Source organism: Somniosus microcephalus, chromosome 5 (genome assembly GCF_052327205.1).
Source record: "Somniosus microcephalus isolate GS21.2 chromosome 5, FLI_Smic_1.0, whole genome shotgun sequence".
NCBI lineage: Eukaryota > Metazoa > Chordata > Chondrichthyes > Squaliformes > Somniosidae > Somniosus > Somniosus microcephalus.
Window position 1 is genome coordinate 87,271,390 of NC_140991.1, and position 15,838 is coordinate 87,287,227.

General features: G+C 45.9%; 1 protein-coding gene across 7 annotated transcripts in view; it reads left to right on the forward strand.

The window, feature by feature from the left end:
• Positions 1-15,838, forward strand: part of cdk14 (cyclin dependent kinase 14) — an 845,377-nt gene that overhangs the window by 610,768 nt on the left and 218,771 nt on the right. For all 7 annotated transcript variants that reach the window (XM_085987941.1, XM_085987948.1, XM_085987945.1 and 4 more), the window contains one exon: positions 4,844-4,983. In XM_085987941.1, the coding sequence (XP_085844067.1) occupies positions 4,844-4,983 (140 nt within the window). The remainder of the gene's footprint in view (positions 1-4,843; positions 4,984-15,838) is intronic.

The window sequence follows — 15,838 nt, forward strand, 5'->3', positions numbered from 1 at the left end:
AGGTAAGGACAGCAGATTTCCTTCCCTAAAGGACATTAGTGCCCCAGATGGCTTTTTACAACAATCCGATAGTTTCATGGTTACCATTACTGATACTAGCTTTTTATTCCAGATTTATTTAATTAACTGAATTTAAATTCCCCAACTGCCATGGTGGGATTTGAACTCACATCTCTGGAACATTAGTCCAGGCCTCTGGATTACTAGTCCAGTGACAATACCACTATGCTACCATTCCCTTTTGCTTGCTCATTGATTGTGATAGCCTATTATATAAAAATAATCTAATTCCCCATGGGTAAATGTACCATCTGGCCTGTTACTGAGCCTAGATTTCCAAGTTCAGTGGCTCTCTCTCTCTCTGGAATTAGCTTGTGCAATGGTGGGGACTGCTGTCCTGGATATTTACTGGGGCGGGTTACGTAGCTTGGGGACAGCGTTTCGGACGGGAAACCCAAAATTCTGGGTTTCCCTGCATGCTGTGAAGTTTTAACAACGTGCATCTTTTGGCCCTGACTCATTCTCAGCCCAAAGTCAGCTTGATTGAGAGGCTTGGATTCTCATCGGGCAAGGAGCACTCTGGAGCAGGCCTTCTGTCTTTGGGGGGGGGGGGGGGGGGGGAGGGTGTTGACTTGGCGGGGTGCTGGGGAGAAGCACTCCTGCTTCTCTTGGCCCACAAAGGCAGTTGTCTTCTCCCTGAATCTGTCCGCGCCTTGCTTCAGCTGTCAGTTTCCCGAGGCCAGGGAAACCCAACCAGCCGCTGTTAAACCTGAAAAGCAGGTTAAATCAGAGGCTTCCAGTCTCACTAACGTATTTAAAATGCCAAATAACAACAGAAAATGCTGGAAAAACTCAGCAGGTCAGGCAACATCCGTGGAGAGAAATTTGAGTTGACGTTTTGGGTCGAACCCTTCTTCAAATGCCAACCTGCCTCCTGGGAGCGGGTTGGCTGCCTAGCCTTTGTCCAGCACCCAATCTCACGCGCTCACCCATGGTAAAATTCCCTCCATTGTGTCTAGTGCCTAGTGTCTGTAGGTTCGGGAGGGGTAAAAATATTAATCTGGGTTTGTGGCCTCCATACAGTGAGCCTGCAGAAAAGAGCAGTGTGTGGACACTGGCTTAACTAAGATGCCCCCTATAGGAAAAATAGCTTGATAATGGGCACTGTCTAGGCTTACATGTCGAATGGCCATTTTGAGGAGTTGCATCAGGAACCAAGTTAGGGCTAGTGCTTACCAGCAAAGAGTGATGAAGAGATTGAAGGATAACTTACACATGGTTATTATAGTGCACAAAATAGGAGGCCTGGTGTGTGCATAATTTTCAGCCAGGAATTAGTTGAATATAATGTGTTGCTACATATTGATACAGAGCAAAACACACACTGGTATAAATTAAGTCAGTAGACGGCACATCAAAAATAGAGCTAGCAAAAAGATTGTGGCAGACTTGCCAGTTTCTACTTATAAGCTGACCTTCACTGATATTTACAATGAATGCTATTTACATGGAATATTTTGAATCTTAATCCTGCATTGTTAGGGTCTGTGCAGTGAAGAGTGGAAACTGCTGATTAGAAACATGGGCTTAAGCGTCTGTGTTTAGTGTGGCAGTGGTCCATGATTGTGCTATGAAATTTTCTCAGTAAAAAATTTGAAGGCTGAAGATTTTGGGGGGGTTTGGGGTGGGGGTGGTGAAACGTCCACTTGAAGATATCACTTTTTAGATCTTTGGATTAATCTTTGTTGACACGAAAATCACAGAGTTAGTATGTTACTGTGCTAAAATTGGAAAATAATTCATTGTTTACAACTCTGAGCTTCTGTTTAATAGGAGCTTCGGGAACAATACACCTTAAAATCTTATAAAATAAAATCCCATTTGATCTTCAGTGGGCACCACAGAAGATACTTGATGGAAATAAGGGTGATATGTGTTTGCTACTTCTGAAGCTGGCCTCAACAATCAAGTACCTTTTTTTCTAATAAATACTGTTTCACTACTGTTCCTGGAAATGTTCAGTTCGTACAAAATTGTTTTAAATGATTTGTTTTCTGTTGAATTTCTGTATGGTTTCAGTGTGGCAGGGGGAAGGTCCTTTCTATGGAAGCACAGGAGGGAGCATGTTTCTATACGAGAGTGCACAGCGATGCCAAGTGTTGAGTAGAGTGTATGAAAGTGGAAGCTTTATTTTCTTAGCCGTGCTGGTGGTTGTGTGTTTGTTTCTGTATTTATGCTAGGGTTCTGGCACTGGCAATAGTTCCGACTTTGACAAAGATGTTGTAATCAAGTAGGCATGGGGTATCGCCTTGAGGTGATTTCTCCCTACACCACCAGCCTCCTTTTTTTCTTTTTTGCTTATGCAGGCCAGCAATGCATTATTGCCTCTACAACCCTTCCCCAGCTGTTGGGGGAAGGTCTACAGCCTGAAAATGAAAGTCACAGTCACAAGTTTTATATGGCTAGATTGGTTTCCCATTGCTGCTGGTACAGTATAAATAGGGTAAAATACAACATATTGCCGAACAGAATAATTGCTATTTGAAGTGATCTTGTCCAATATAAAGGTGCTATGAGATGATCCCTTGTGAGAGTGGGACAGGGGGGCATATATATTTCGAGCACTATTGTGAATTGCAGTGATCACATACCATTGCCTTTTGTTTCAAACAGTTTGAGCTGTTGGGGTGCTTTGTGAGAGTTTTCATTCCATAATGGAATGGGAATAACTGATGGTATCTCCACACTGGTTGAATGCACTGTAGTTTAAAATCTTTGAGACAGATGTAAACATGATAGTTAAATGCACTGTGGCTTCTTTGATTCCAGTCATAAAGTATGAAACTGAGCTAAATTCAGTATGGATCATTATCTGAATGTATAGGCTTAGAGCCAACAAAGTACTACAATTGTGTTAATGGACAATACCTCTCACTGGCGCACTGCGTCAGGCTGTATTATAATGAATGTGACTGGTGACAAGATTGAGATTGCCAGCGATGATTAAAATATCACACCTTCATTCTGTTATTTGCTGACATATTCTGTCGAGCATTCCATTTATGGGAGGGTTCTTTAGAAAAATTCACAGCTCATTTAGAATAAATGTTTATTAGGGATTATAAAGGTGAAGACTACAAGGAAATGACATTAAGTGACGTAGTTGCTCAGTTCTGGAGCTTTGAAGCTTGGGCTGTCAGTTAGTACTGGAGAAGCTTTGGCATGAATTTGCTGGTTAAAAGTGTACGGATTTATGGATGTGGTTGTTTTTGAACCTAGCCACAGATAAAATTCTAATCGTCTGTGACAAAGGCTCTTTTCATATAGGAGAAAACACGTTCCCACAATTTTGAACATGCACAGATTTTATAAAAGATTTTGGGAGATTATAGGGCATGTAAACACATGGAGGGAAATAGATATGGGGAGGAGCTTCCTACTGGCACGGGAAATATGGGAAAACTTGGATATTCAGGGTTCTACTTTTTGTGAGGATACATTCCCACTGAGAAAAAGTGCTATGTGCACCACCTCCATACTTCTAATTGTTCTTTATTCCTTCTCTAGGATTGTGAGGTAAATTATTTATTGTTGTAAGAATAAAAACTAGACTGCTTTTGCCATTAGATTGATTTCTCCCATCATTCTTGGTTGAAAACTTAGTTTAAAATATATGTGGATTATTAAAATTAATTCTAAACTGCATTAATGGCCCTGAATTTGCGGTTGGAGGCTTCCCGCGAGCGGATGCCTCCGACCAGCAAAAAATCTACAAACTTACCGGATAGTTCCGGCGGTTCGGACAATTGCACTCCTGGGCCTGTATGGGTAGGCCTGCGTAGAGGCCCACAAATCCCAGGGGCGCATGTGGTTCGCAAGCACCCCGAGGTCACGTGGGCCAGTCCAACAAATGAAAGAAGGGAATCCCCATTCATACTTATGGAGATGCCGTATGTCCGGAATCCTCATCAGCATGAATGGGAATACCACCTAAAATATACGTACACTTCAAATAAATTTTTAAAAAATCACACATTTAAAATGAATCAAAATGGCATTTAATTAAATATTAAAAACAAAAATGTAATTAAAAAAAAAAATAAATGTACATATTTTAAAGGTGCTAAAACTAAGCTTACCTTATTTCACAGCTTTTTAAATGTAAAAATATTGACATAATATACTTTTTAAAACTCTTATGCTGGTGAAAGCAGGCCTTGCGCTTGCTTTTATCAGGCGTAAGAATGTAACAGGCATTTGCTGGGCAGGAGTTGAACAAATAGCCCAACTCTCCGCCCGCGGAGGCCCTTTTCCCGGGGATGCGGATGATCTGTCAAGAAGATTCTTGACAGATCGCAAGTTCTGGGTTTTAGCGCATGCGCTTCGCAGCCCCTATGGGCCATGTACACCTCATACACACCCGTAGGGGGCGCAAATTACGGCCCAATGTTTTCATGCTTGTAAGAATTCTATGTTTGGTATTACTAGAAACCCTTCTAGGAAGATTCACGTACACAATACTATAGGAAAATGGAGTTGCATTCGTTCCTGCATTTTTTTTGGTAACCTTGAGACAGTAAAGTAAAAGAATTGATGCCTGTGAGGAGTTGTGGTGAATTTATATTGATTAAAATATTTTTGCTTGGCAAAAGATTTTTTGTTCATACATAAAATTTGCACAGCATTTCACTAGAAGCCATGCTTTCATGTTGTAGCTAATTTGTGCGCTTTGTCACTCCTGCTGCCGTTTTGATTGTCAGTGAAGCATTGATCGTGTGTTCGGTGATGCAATTATATACCTTTTCAAATAGATGTAATATTCTTTTGCACCCTTGCATTTCAGACTAGATTATGTGGCCCATGCTGAAGATCTTGCCTCTAAGCTTCTACAGTGCTTCCCAAAGAACAGACTGTCAGCTCAATCTGCACTGAACCACGAGTACTTCAGTGATCTTCCCCCACGGCTGTGGGAGCTCTCAGACAGTGAGTATATTACCAGCTTTAATCAGATTCTACAAAATGTGATGATTCACAAAGATGTGTATTTTATTTGGAATAAGTATTATTGAAAAGTTCCCTTTACATATAAATGCAAATCCATATACTTAATTTTTCTTTTACAAAGTAGTACTTTTTGAAGCTCATTTTGATTCGATCATTTTGGCACTAACTTATTACCAAATGAAAAAATAGCCATCTAAAGTTACCATTTGTTTTGTTAGTTTGAATGTGATAATTTCTAGTATGGACTTAACTTGATATTAAATCCTTACTAAAAACACAAATTACGCCAATTATTAGGAAACAGACTCAGTCCAGTTCAGTTGGAAGAAAATGTTTGGCCATCATAAAAGCCTTAATGATATTTATCCCTTCTGTCCAAGTGGAACCAGGTTTTGATATCGCCACAGGACTAAACACTCCTTGTTTAATGATTTAAACAAATGCATATTACATCAGTTACTGCGGCAACTGTGCTGTCAGATGAGGATCAGGAGGAATGGATGATGCAACCACAGAGGAGGAGAAGAGCCAAGGCTGGAAACAGCTGTACTGGCCCTGGATCAATTACCTGAAGGTCTCTGAGGAGAAATGTAACTTGTAGGTCTAGGCTCAGGTGGCACCTGATTTAGATGGGTCCTTAGTGACTCCAGCTGTTATGGTTGTGATTGCCAAAATTACAACTTTTTTAGTCCTATGGTCATTCCCAGCACTACAGGGAGTGATATTTTTTTCCCTGACAGCCAGAGCACCATGTCCGGCTGCATGCAGGTGATGACTGCTGCACTGTTCCAGGAGGCTGACAAGTTCATTTCTCTAGAAGCATTAGAAAATGTTGACCGCACAGCAAAGCTTCTATGCTATCACTGGATTCACCAAAGTACTGGGTTGAGTGTACTGTTGGTCATTTCACTTACAGATATCAACCCTAAAGAACTCTGTTCACTCAGTATGAAAGTAGACTGCGATGTCAAAACAATGACCCTCCTTGGGGCTGCCAAATATCCCATCAATGTGCGACTCATTTCACCTGAATTGTCCCCATTTATATGATTGGGTTAAGTAATTGCAAAGTTGGCTCTTAAGATATCATATTTACCTCTTGAAATTGTGGTTCATTATGCATATAAACAACCTCCAATGCCAGCCAAGTATTGGTATAACCAAGTACAAATCAAGCTACTTTCTCCATAACAGAGCAAATATTTTGACTGTTGAATTACTCTGGGTGTCCTTCAGTATGAGACAAAGGAGGTGAAAATTGGACTTTGGCGTTGGTGTAAATCAAGTAATAGCGAATCGCCAGCCCGTTTTACATCCTGCCCAATTTTCTTTTCCATTGAAGCCCGTTTTGCACGATCACCGAAGACCAATTTCACCCCCCAAAGTTTTCATCTTCTTTATGATGTACTGCATGCTTCTCAACCTTGCTAATGAATGGCACCAATTTAAGCATCACAGAGAAAGTCATCTATGCCCTGGCTACAACATGAATTATAAGGAAAAAACACCAATCTACCACAATAGCTAAGAAGGTTTAATGTTGGGCCCCTTTTGATCCTAGAATCCAAATGTATACCTGATTGTTTAAAATACTATTTTGTGAGTTCCAAACCATAGCAGCTAAATATATACCAAATTTATTGAAAACTCATTGATGTAATTTATGTAAAGAACATTTGATTGTCAACTCAGCAACTAGAGGATCCTGTGGGATAATACTGTCCTTTCACCGATTGGACCTGGGCTTGTGACCCCAGACTAATGGAATGAGCAAAGCTTTATTGTAGCTACCAGTGTCCTAAATCAAATAATTGTGGACCGTATGAACACATGGTCATTTGCCAAAGTACAAAACTACACAAAATTTGGCACTCCATGATGCTAAGTTAGAAGTCAAAATCAGAGTGGCCATAAGAACATTTGGTAGTAGAAATGTTGCATTACTTAGATATGGTCCTCCTTATTCTTTGAAAGAAGTTCAACCTGTGTGCGCAAATAACATATCGTCCTGTGTAGGAACATTTAGGGATAATGGCCTAGAAATTCAGTTGGTAGCACCAGCCGCTAGCGCCTTAAGAGGGCGCTAAGTGGGGTGCGAAGCGGCTAGCGCTCGGGCGCGGCGCAATCTGCACCTCTCGCAAACTTGAGTGAAGATTTAGCGGCGGCGCAAAACCGCAACGCCCGCTCAGCTGCGCGTGCAGATCCTGACGTCATTTCATGGTGCAACGCCCTTGGTGCGCCCCGAACCGGAACTTCAGTGGCGCCCCCCTTTCCGCCTGGCGCTCCCAGTGACTGGTTGAGTGGAACGGTTCCCAGTCGCTGTGGGGCTGGGGGGGGGGCTATTTAAAGGGGGCTCTTCCTGCATTCTTTGTGGTAGCCATTTTTGTTCCACTCCTGTGTGAGAGAGAGAGATTTGCAGAGAGACAAAGGGAGAGAGCTTTCTGCTTTGACTCAGCGCTCGCACAGGTACTTCTGGCTTCAGCCCAGAGCTTTGCAGTTGGATTGATTTTTCAGTGGCATAGCCTTGAGTGGCCACATATAATGGGGGCTGCAATGGGTGGAAACGTTGGGTTTCTCCATTGCATTGAGAGGGCTCAGACGCCGAGAGAGTGTGCCAATCATGGCCAGATGGAGGAGGGCCAACAGGCGTCGGCACAGGAGGCCTTACCCCCCCCAGAGTATACCGCCAGCACTTCTCCTACCTCAACATGTCTGAGGAGCAGTGCATTCGGAGGCTTCAATTCAGAAGGGAGGTGGTCACTGAGATCTGCCACCTGCTTCAGAGAGATCTGCAGCCTTAGCTGAGGAGCAGGGCGTCTCTGTCGGTGGCAGTGAAGGTGACAGTGGCTCTCAACTTCTATGCCACCGGCTCCTTCCAATCCGCTACTGGGGACATTGCCAATGTCTCGCAGTTCACGGTGCATTGCTGCATCCGCCAGGTCACGAATGCCCTCTTGAAAAGGAGACGTCAGTACATTTCCTTCCCCATGACCCTGGACAAGCAGCAAGAGCGTGCAATGGGATTTGCAAGAATAGCGGGCTTCCCCATGGTCCAGGGCGCCATTGACTGCACGCATGTGGCTTTGCGGGCGCCTCTAGAGAAGGCCGAGGATTACCGCAACCGGAAGGGGTTCCATTCGTTGAACGTGCAGTTGGTGTGTGACCACAGGCAGCTGATACTAGCTGTCAATGCCCGCTTTCCAGGCAGCAGCCATGACGCCTTCATCCTGCGCCAGACTTCTGTGGCAGACATTTTCGAAGCCCCGGCTCACCCAGGAGGCTGGCTTCTCGGGGACAAGGACTATCCTTTGTGCACCTGGCTGATGACCCCGCTCCGTGCGCCCACCACCCCTGCTGAAGAGCGATACAATGACAGCCATCAAGCGACCAGGAACATCATTGAGCACACAATCGGCTTGCTAAAGCAACGGTTCTGCTGTCTGGACCATTCCGGGGGAGCCCTACAGTACTCACCTGAGCAAGTCTCCCATTTCGTTGTAGTGTGCTGCATGCTGCGCAACCTGGCTATCCTTAGGACTCAGCCACTGCCAGCAGACATTGGAGGACCACCAGAGGAGGAGGAGGAGGAGGAGCACCAAGACGGGAGGGAGGCACAAAGTGCAAGGGCCGTCCGTCAGCGGCTTATTGCCAGTCGGTTCTAGGCCCCCTCTCAGGGAATGGCTTGTGCCATTGAAAGAACATGAATGGACCCGCTCCGCAAACCCTGAGCCAGTCAAGGCAACAAATAGTTCAAAGTGCAAACATGCACAATCTGAATAAAGACAATTATTTATTTAACAAACTCTGTATTTGTTTGCCATGCAGGAAGGGCACAGAGAAACCCCCCAAAAAAGTCAGACACATAACTGGCTCTCACAACCTGGAGACAATGAACAAAAGAGTTAAACAAAAATGACCATGATCCTCGGCCTTCACAAAAAAAACCAACATTTTGCCACACCTCCTACTTTTTGGCCTGCGAGGGTGATCTGCCTCGCTTGCGAGATTGGCCCCTTCCCGCCCTGCAGCTCCTCCGCCATGGGACCCCAGTGGCTGCAGCAAGGCTGGGCGAAGGCTGCTGCGGGTCAGATAGTGAGTCGGCAGATGCCCTTGGACGGCCTGGACCAGCTCTGGGCCTGGCGGGCCCGGCTGCTGACTGCTCCAACTCTGCTTGGGCGGCAGCAGTCTGTCCTACGGGTGGTGGCAGCTGCAGTGGAGGAGTGACAGTGTTGGCTGCAGGAATGCTGCCAACCTGACAGAGCACAGGCACTCCCTGGTCGGGCGAGACACTGGCACTCGCACGGGGCAGCACTGAAGCATGCGCAGCAATCTGCTGAAGCACAGATTGCTGGCCTGCTGCGGCGTGGCGAGGGCCCCGGCGAATCCTGGCCGATCCAGCGAGGGTGGCAGCAGTTAGTGCTCGTGTGGCAGCAGTTAGTGCTCGTGTGGCCCTGATCTGTGTCTGCATCAGACCAGCCAGTGACTGCATGGCACGACTAAGCACTTGGTTGGAAGCCGCGTGTGCTGCACCGAAGTCCTGCAGACTCCTTGCCAGTGCTGCCCCGAATTCCTGTACACTCCTTGCCAGTGACTCTATGGAGTCAGGCATCCTTGCCACTGCAGCCATGAGCTCAGTGTGCCTGCGCTCCACCTGGGCGCCCATTTCACCAAGGAGCCGCACCTCCTCTGCGCTCACTGTAGCAGGACTGGAGGCCACACTCTCCCTCCGGGGAGAAGGCCGCCGAGTTTCCCTACCACCCTCCCCCCCCCCCCCCCCCACGTTGCTGCAGCCCGCTGGGCCCTGGAGCTAGACCGTTCCCCCCCCCCCCCCGCTCCCCTCCAGGAAAGACGTGTCCCCATCATGGCCGTGGGCTGCCTCGGCTGAGGGTGGCACTGATGTTCCGGCTTCCTCTTCCTCCTCCTCGCCTTCCGATTCACTCACAGTGCCAGCTTGAGGGCCCGCCTCCTCACCTGGCAAATCAGCATCTGAAAGCAGGGAGGTACAAGAGTTGCTTTAGTGTGAGGACAGGGCGGCAGCGAGGGAGGCATGAGTACTGCAATGCACTGCATTGGTTCGATAGTGGCAAAGGATGCTGGTGTGAGGCACAAGTGGAAAGAGAGAGATCAAAAAGGTGATGACCTTACCATTGCTTTCCAGAACGGGATCGGCATCTCCAGTGGCGACGGGGCCAATCAGCTGGCCTGCCATAATCCGTTCCACTCGCTGCTCCAGATCGCTGAGGTCTTTAAGTTCAGGACGGCCTCCCCCGGTCCGTTGCTGCTGCCTCCTATTGTGGGCCAGCTTGCCCTGCAAGAGAAAGGACGGGCTCTGAGTACAGTGTGAAGCCCTGATCTTGGCTGCACTGTCTCCCATGGTGGAAAAGCCCTGACAGTGTGAAGCCCTGATCTTGGCTGCACTGCCTCCCATGGTCGAATAGCCCTGACAGTGTGAAGCCTTGATCTTGGCTGCACTGCCTCCCATGGTCGAATAGCCCTGACAGTGTGAAGCCCTGATCTTGGCTGCACTGCCTCCCATGGTCGAATAGCCCTGACAGTGTGAAGCCTTGATCTTGGCTGCACTGCCTCCCATGGTGGAATAGCCCTGACAGTGTGAAGCCCTGATCTTGGCTGCACTGCCTCCCATGGTCGAATAGCCCTGACAGTGTGTAAAGTGGTGAATGTGCATGTGATTTTCATGAGAGTCCCATAGGTGTTGGATGAGGGCTGGGCATTGGGGCTTTCACGACCCTTTGGCCATAAAGTGAGGTGCACATGCAGGGATGAAGAGGATACTGGAAAGGGTACTCACCCTGACAACCCGAGTGAGGTAGTTGAACTTCTTCCTGCATTGCGTTGGGGTCCTAGGGACCATGCTGCTGAAGGTCACTGTGTGCCACCTCGCTCCAAGTTTTTCTATATTCGCTGGGCAGCGGCCTCCTGCCACTGTCAGGAAAGAGGATAGGTCGCCTGCGCTCCACTGCGCCAACCAGAACCTTCAGGGCCCCCTCACTGAAGCGCTGTGCTCGCTCCCTGGCCTTCTCCATGGTCGTAGGCGTAACGATGTCGCAACAGGTCTGTCCAGGCCTAGAATCAGGGCTCCAATGTGCAGGGCGTGGCTGCAAGCCAAATCGACCCGCCCCCTTTAAGAGGTCACCGGCGCCAGCGTGTCTGCCTGCAATCGCTAACTGGCCGCACCTGCGCTGTGCCCGCCCTCGGTGGTAGCGCCTCGGCTCGCCGGCTTAGCACCTTAGGATAGTCATGCACCGCCTGCTTTAGCGCAGCAACAACCTCTTGGGGCGATGCAGCTCAATTTTGGTGAAGGTGGCGCTAAATTTAGCGCACGCTCGACTGTAGCGCCCCAAACATGGCGATACTGAATTTCTAGGCCAATGTCTCTAAGAAATTTGCCTGCTGAACATTAAGGTGCTTTCCTCAACCTTTTGTATGTAGGCCATGCTTTTAGTTCTTTTCATGGAGAAGACAACATTAGCAGAGAAGCACTGAATCATACACAACTTAGAATAGCTCCAAACTGTGCCAGACCAGAAAGGGAAACCTAGGGGTAGGCTGACAGGAAGTGCTGTCTATGGAGGCTGAATTTCATTCAGAAAATTAAGAAGGTTATAACCAATTTTCCCTCATTCATGTGAATATCCACATACATATAGGAGTGTACCAAAGTAGTACAGAATTAACAATAGGATTCTCTTCAGACCAGCTTAAAGCACAGCAGCAACAAAGAACTTGTTTTGCTAATCTATTAAGTGAAGACAGTGTGCATATGCTCCATGTTGCTGCCTTGCAATAACCCCCAAGAGTAACCCTTTGTATGTTGGCCCAAGAGGTAGCTACTGTCCAATTAAAAAAAAAAGGACTAATTTTCTGCAGTGGATAATACTCTGTCAGAGGGTTGCACAAAGAGCTATACTCCATTACCTAGTTTTCTGTCATCTTTGCAAAAGTTGTCTTGTGCTCTGTCCTCTTTCAGTGGAAAATTAATCAACACCTTCCTCTTTTTCTTGCAAAAGGAAGCACTATTCCTTTAGTCACACCCCGCTGAGACTTGCTGATGTTATTTGACCCCAATATTATTAGTTGCAAAACCTAGGCAAAGGTTTCAAATCGTGTAGAAATCTTTGCTGGTAGGATTGATTGGATCACCTGAGTGGTAGTTAGCAATTTATATAGTTTGTCAATCATTGATATCAGTCAATATCAAACCTGCAGTTTCAGCTAATTTTTGACCAATGCAAGAGTCATCATTGCCTTCTCTTGGTTGTATGAGGTGATGCCAGATTGCATCTTTATATAGGAATAATCATGCAAATACACCATGCCCTAATGTGATCTCTCTGGCTCTGTGCTGAACTGGGGCCTGATGTGTCTCTGTACTGGCAAGAGTTGAACTTCAACCTTCTGAACGCCAGGATTTCTCACCAGTAAATCAAGGCCATGTGTTCAGCTTCAGGCAGGATTCACACAAGTAATGTGATCATCTAAATTAATGTTTTGAAAATAACAAGTGTGTGTGCTCAAATTTCCAATATTTGCATTCTACTGGGGCAAGGCTCCCACCAGCATCATGAAGCCAGAACATTATCTCTCGTGTTTAACCCAAGCTGTGCTAATGAACAGGGAGTGCTTGATGGTGACACTGGATCTGTTTCACTTTTTTTTAATACAGTAGACCCTTGTGCAGTGGTGTCTGTGAGCTATACAGAAAATATGTTGTAGCAAGTTTAATGAGTGAGCCATAAACAAAACATTGTATTGTTGCATCAAAGGTGTGGCATTTCAGGATGATCCATTGGTAAGCCGCTGTATTTGTACTGTTCACAGAATCCTTTTTCCTGGGTTTTTTTTTTGTATGGTACGGGCCAGGTATAGAAATCAGCATTGTGCTCCTGACATTTCTGTTGTTGAAGTATAGCATTGCGTCAGTCATGTCCCTCTTGTCTGTCACTCTAATTGTTTGCCTGGAGCACTGGAAGACAGAGAGCAACCTGCACTGTCCAGCTGCTTAAACTCAAAGTTGACGCTCCATTAGCCTATTCAGAGATCCCTTACAGTTCAGCACTTAGCTTTCAAAGGAGCATGGAGTTACAGATGGTAACAAATAAGCTTATTTTAATTAAATGCTTTATCTGAAGAAGTTATTTGAGTTTTTTGTGATGTATATTTTATTTCTTTTGAAGAGTAGTGCTGTTAAGCTTTATGCTATATACATCATTAGTCTGACACAACACCAGAGTATGTTTTATTTATACTGGATGTGGCTACTGGCAATCAAACTTTGGAAAAATTGACACATTTCATTTAAAATTGGATATGGGGAGTGCATACCTAAATCATCAATCATCATTGAAGTCATTTTGTGAGAGTTTTCTGGAAGCTTCACTTGTCAGCTCCTAAGGTTCACGTTGCAAAATGAGTGACAGCTCTTGCAGACAAATTTTACCACTGGGCCCTTGTGGCACTCAGGAGAGAGGGTGCATTCAAGGCAGTGATAAGAGAGCGCACAATAAATTAAACGTTTACTGTTCCTTGCTGGGAATAGGAAAGTATTGTCCATTCTGCCATTAAATGATATGAAATCTATATTGAAAACATCATTGCCATTGCTTGTTTCACGTGAAGTGAAGGTAAGGCTTCTTCGGCAGCACCTCCCAAATCCGCGACCGCTACCACCTAGAAGGACAAGGGCAGCAAGCGCTTGGGAGCACCATTACCTGCAAGTTCCCCTCCAAGTTACACACCATCCTGACTTAGAAGTATATCACCGATCCTTCATCGCTGGGTCAAAATCCAGGGACTCCCTCACTAACAGCACTGTGGTGGGAGTACCTTCACCAAAAGGACTGCAGTGGTTCAAGAAAGTGGCTCACCACCACCTTCTCAAGGGCAGTTAGGGATGGACAATAATGCTGGCCTTGCCAGCGATGCCCACATCCCAGGAACAAATAAATTATTTTGTGTTGCCTTCAGTGTAGTTCTAGTTTACATATCTTGATACCTAAGATCTATTTCTGAAACGTTCACAAGCATACTTGATCCCAATCCCCTCCCCCCCCCCCCCCCCCCCCCAAATACCTGCCAAATTATGGCTTTAGATTCATTTAGTGCATAATAACTAAACATCGGATGGGTTGTTATAAGGAAGAGAAAGATGTTGTTCATTCTAAGCGCTTCATAAAATTGTTCAAACTAGACTAACTAATCTCCTTTCAATCCTGGCCAAAAAAATGCTTACTGTTCTGATCGTAACTGAGTAAGGGCTGGTTTTCCTGACTCTTGCCCCTGGGTTTTCTGTTCTTCCATACCACCCCCCCCCCCCCAACCAAAGATTTCCACTGCTTTCTTTGGGGTAGGGTTCCAAACCTTCTCACTTTGGCTGGGAGCCGACCGGAATGGGCGATGGGTCTCCTGAGCGCTGTTGCTGGCAAATCGGGAGAATTAGTCCTTGTATGCGCAGCACCCTGGCTGTTGTGGCTTGCAACCAAACTGCATTGACTGAGCCCTTCTGGGCAACCCACCCCTCCAAACGTACTGGTTGTAAGGATGACTGCATTGGCCCAATGAAAAATGCCCACAAACTCTGAGACCTGGGTAGAGAGAGAGAGAGAAACACAAACTAGAGAGAGAGAAACACAAACTAGAGAGAGAGAGAGAAACACAAACTAGAGAGAGAGAGAGAAACACAAACTAGAGAGAGAGAGAGAGAAACACAAACTAGAGAGAGAGAGAAACACAAAGTAGAGAGAGAGAGAAACACAAACGAGAGAGAGAGAGAAACACGAAGTAGAGAGAGAGAGAAACACGAAGTAGAGAGAGAGAGAGAGAAACACAAAGTAGAGAGAGAGAGAAACACGAAGTAGAGAGAGAGAGAGAGAAACACAAAGTAGAGAGAGAGAGAAACACAAAGTAGAGAGAGAGAGAGAGAAACACGAAGTAGAGAGAGAGAGAGAGAGACACGAAGTAGAGAGAGAGAGAGAAACACGAAGTAGAGAGAGAGAGAGACACGAAGTAGAGAGAGAGAGAGAAACACGAAGTAGAGAGAGAGAGAGAAACACGAAGTAGAGAGAGAGAGAGAGAAACACGAAGTAGAGAGAGAGAGAAACACGAAGTAGAGAGAGAGAGAAACACGAAGTAGAGAGAGAGAGAAACACGAAGTAGAGAGAGAGAGAGAGAAACACGAAGTAGAGAGAGAGAGAAACACAAAGTAGAGAGAGAGAGAAACACGAAGTAGAGAGAGAGAGAGAGAAACACGAAGTAGAGAGAGAGAGAGAAACACGAAGTAGAGAGAGAGAGAGAAACACGAAGTAGAGAGAGAGAGAGACACGAAGTAGAGAGAGAGAGAGAAACACGAAGTAGAGAGAGAGAGAGAGAAACACGAAGTAGAGAGAGAGAGAAACACGAAGTAGAGAGAGAGAGAAACACGAAGTAGAGAGAGAGAGAAACACGAAGCAGAGAGAGAGAGAAACACGAAGTAGAGAGAGAGAGAGAAACACGAAGTAGAGAGAGAGAGAGAAACACGAAGTAGAGAGAGAGAGAGAGAAACACGAAGTAGAGAGAGAGAGAAACACGAAGTAGAGAGAGAGAGAAACACGAAGTAGAGAGAGAGAGAAACACGAAGTAGAGAGAGAGAGAGAGAGAAACACGAAGTAGAGAGAGAGAGAGAGAAACACGAAGTAGAGAGAGAGAGAAACACAAAGTAGAGAGAGAGAGAAACACGAAGTAGAGAGAGAGAGAGAAACACGAAGTAGAGAGAGAGAGAGAAACACGAAGTAGAGAGAGAGATGCAGGGTGCGGTACTCAAATTATTCAACATCATATT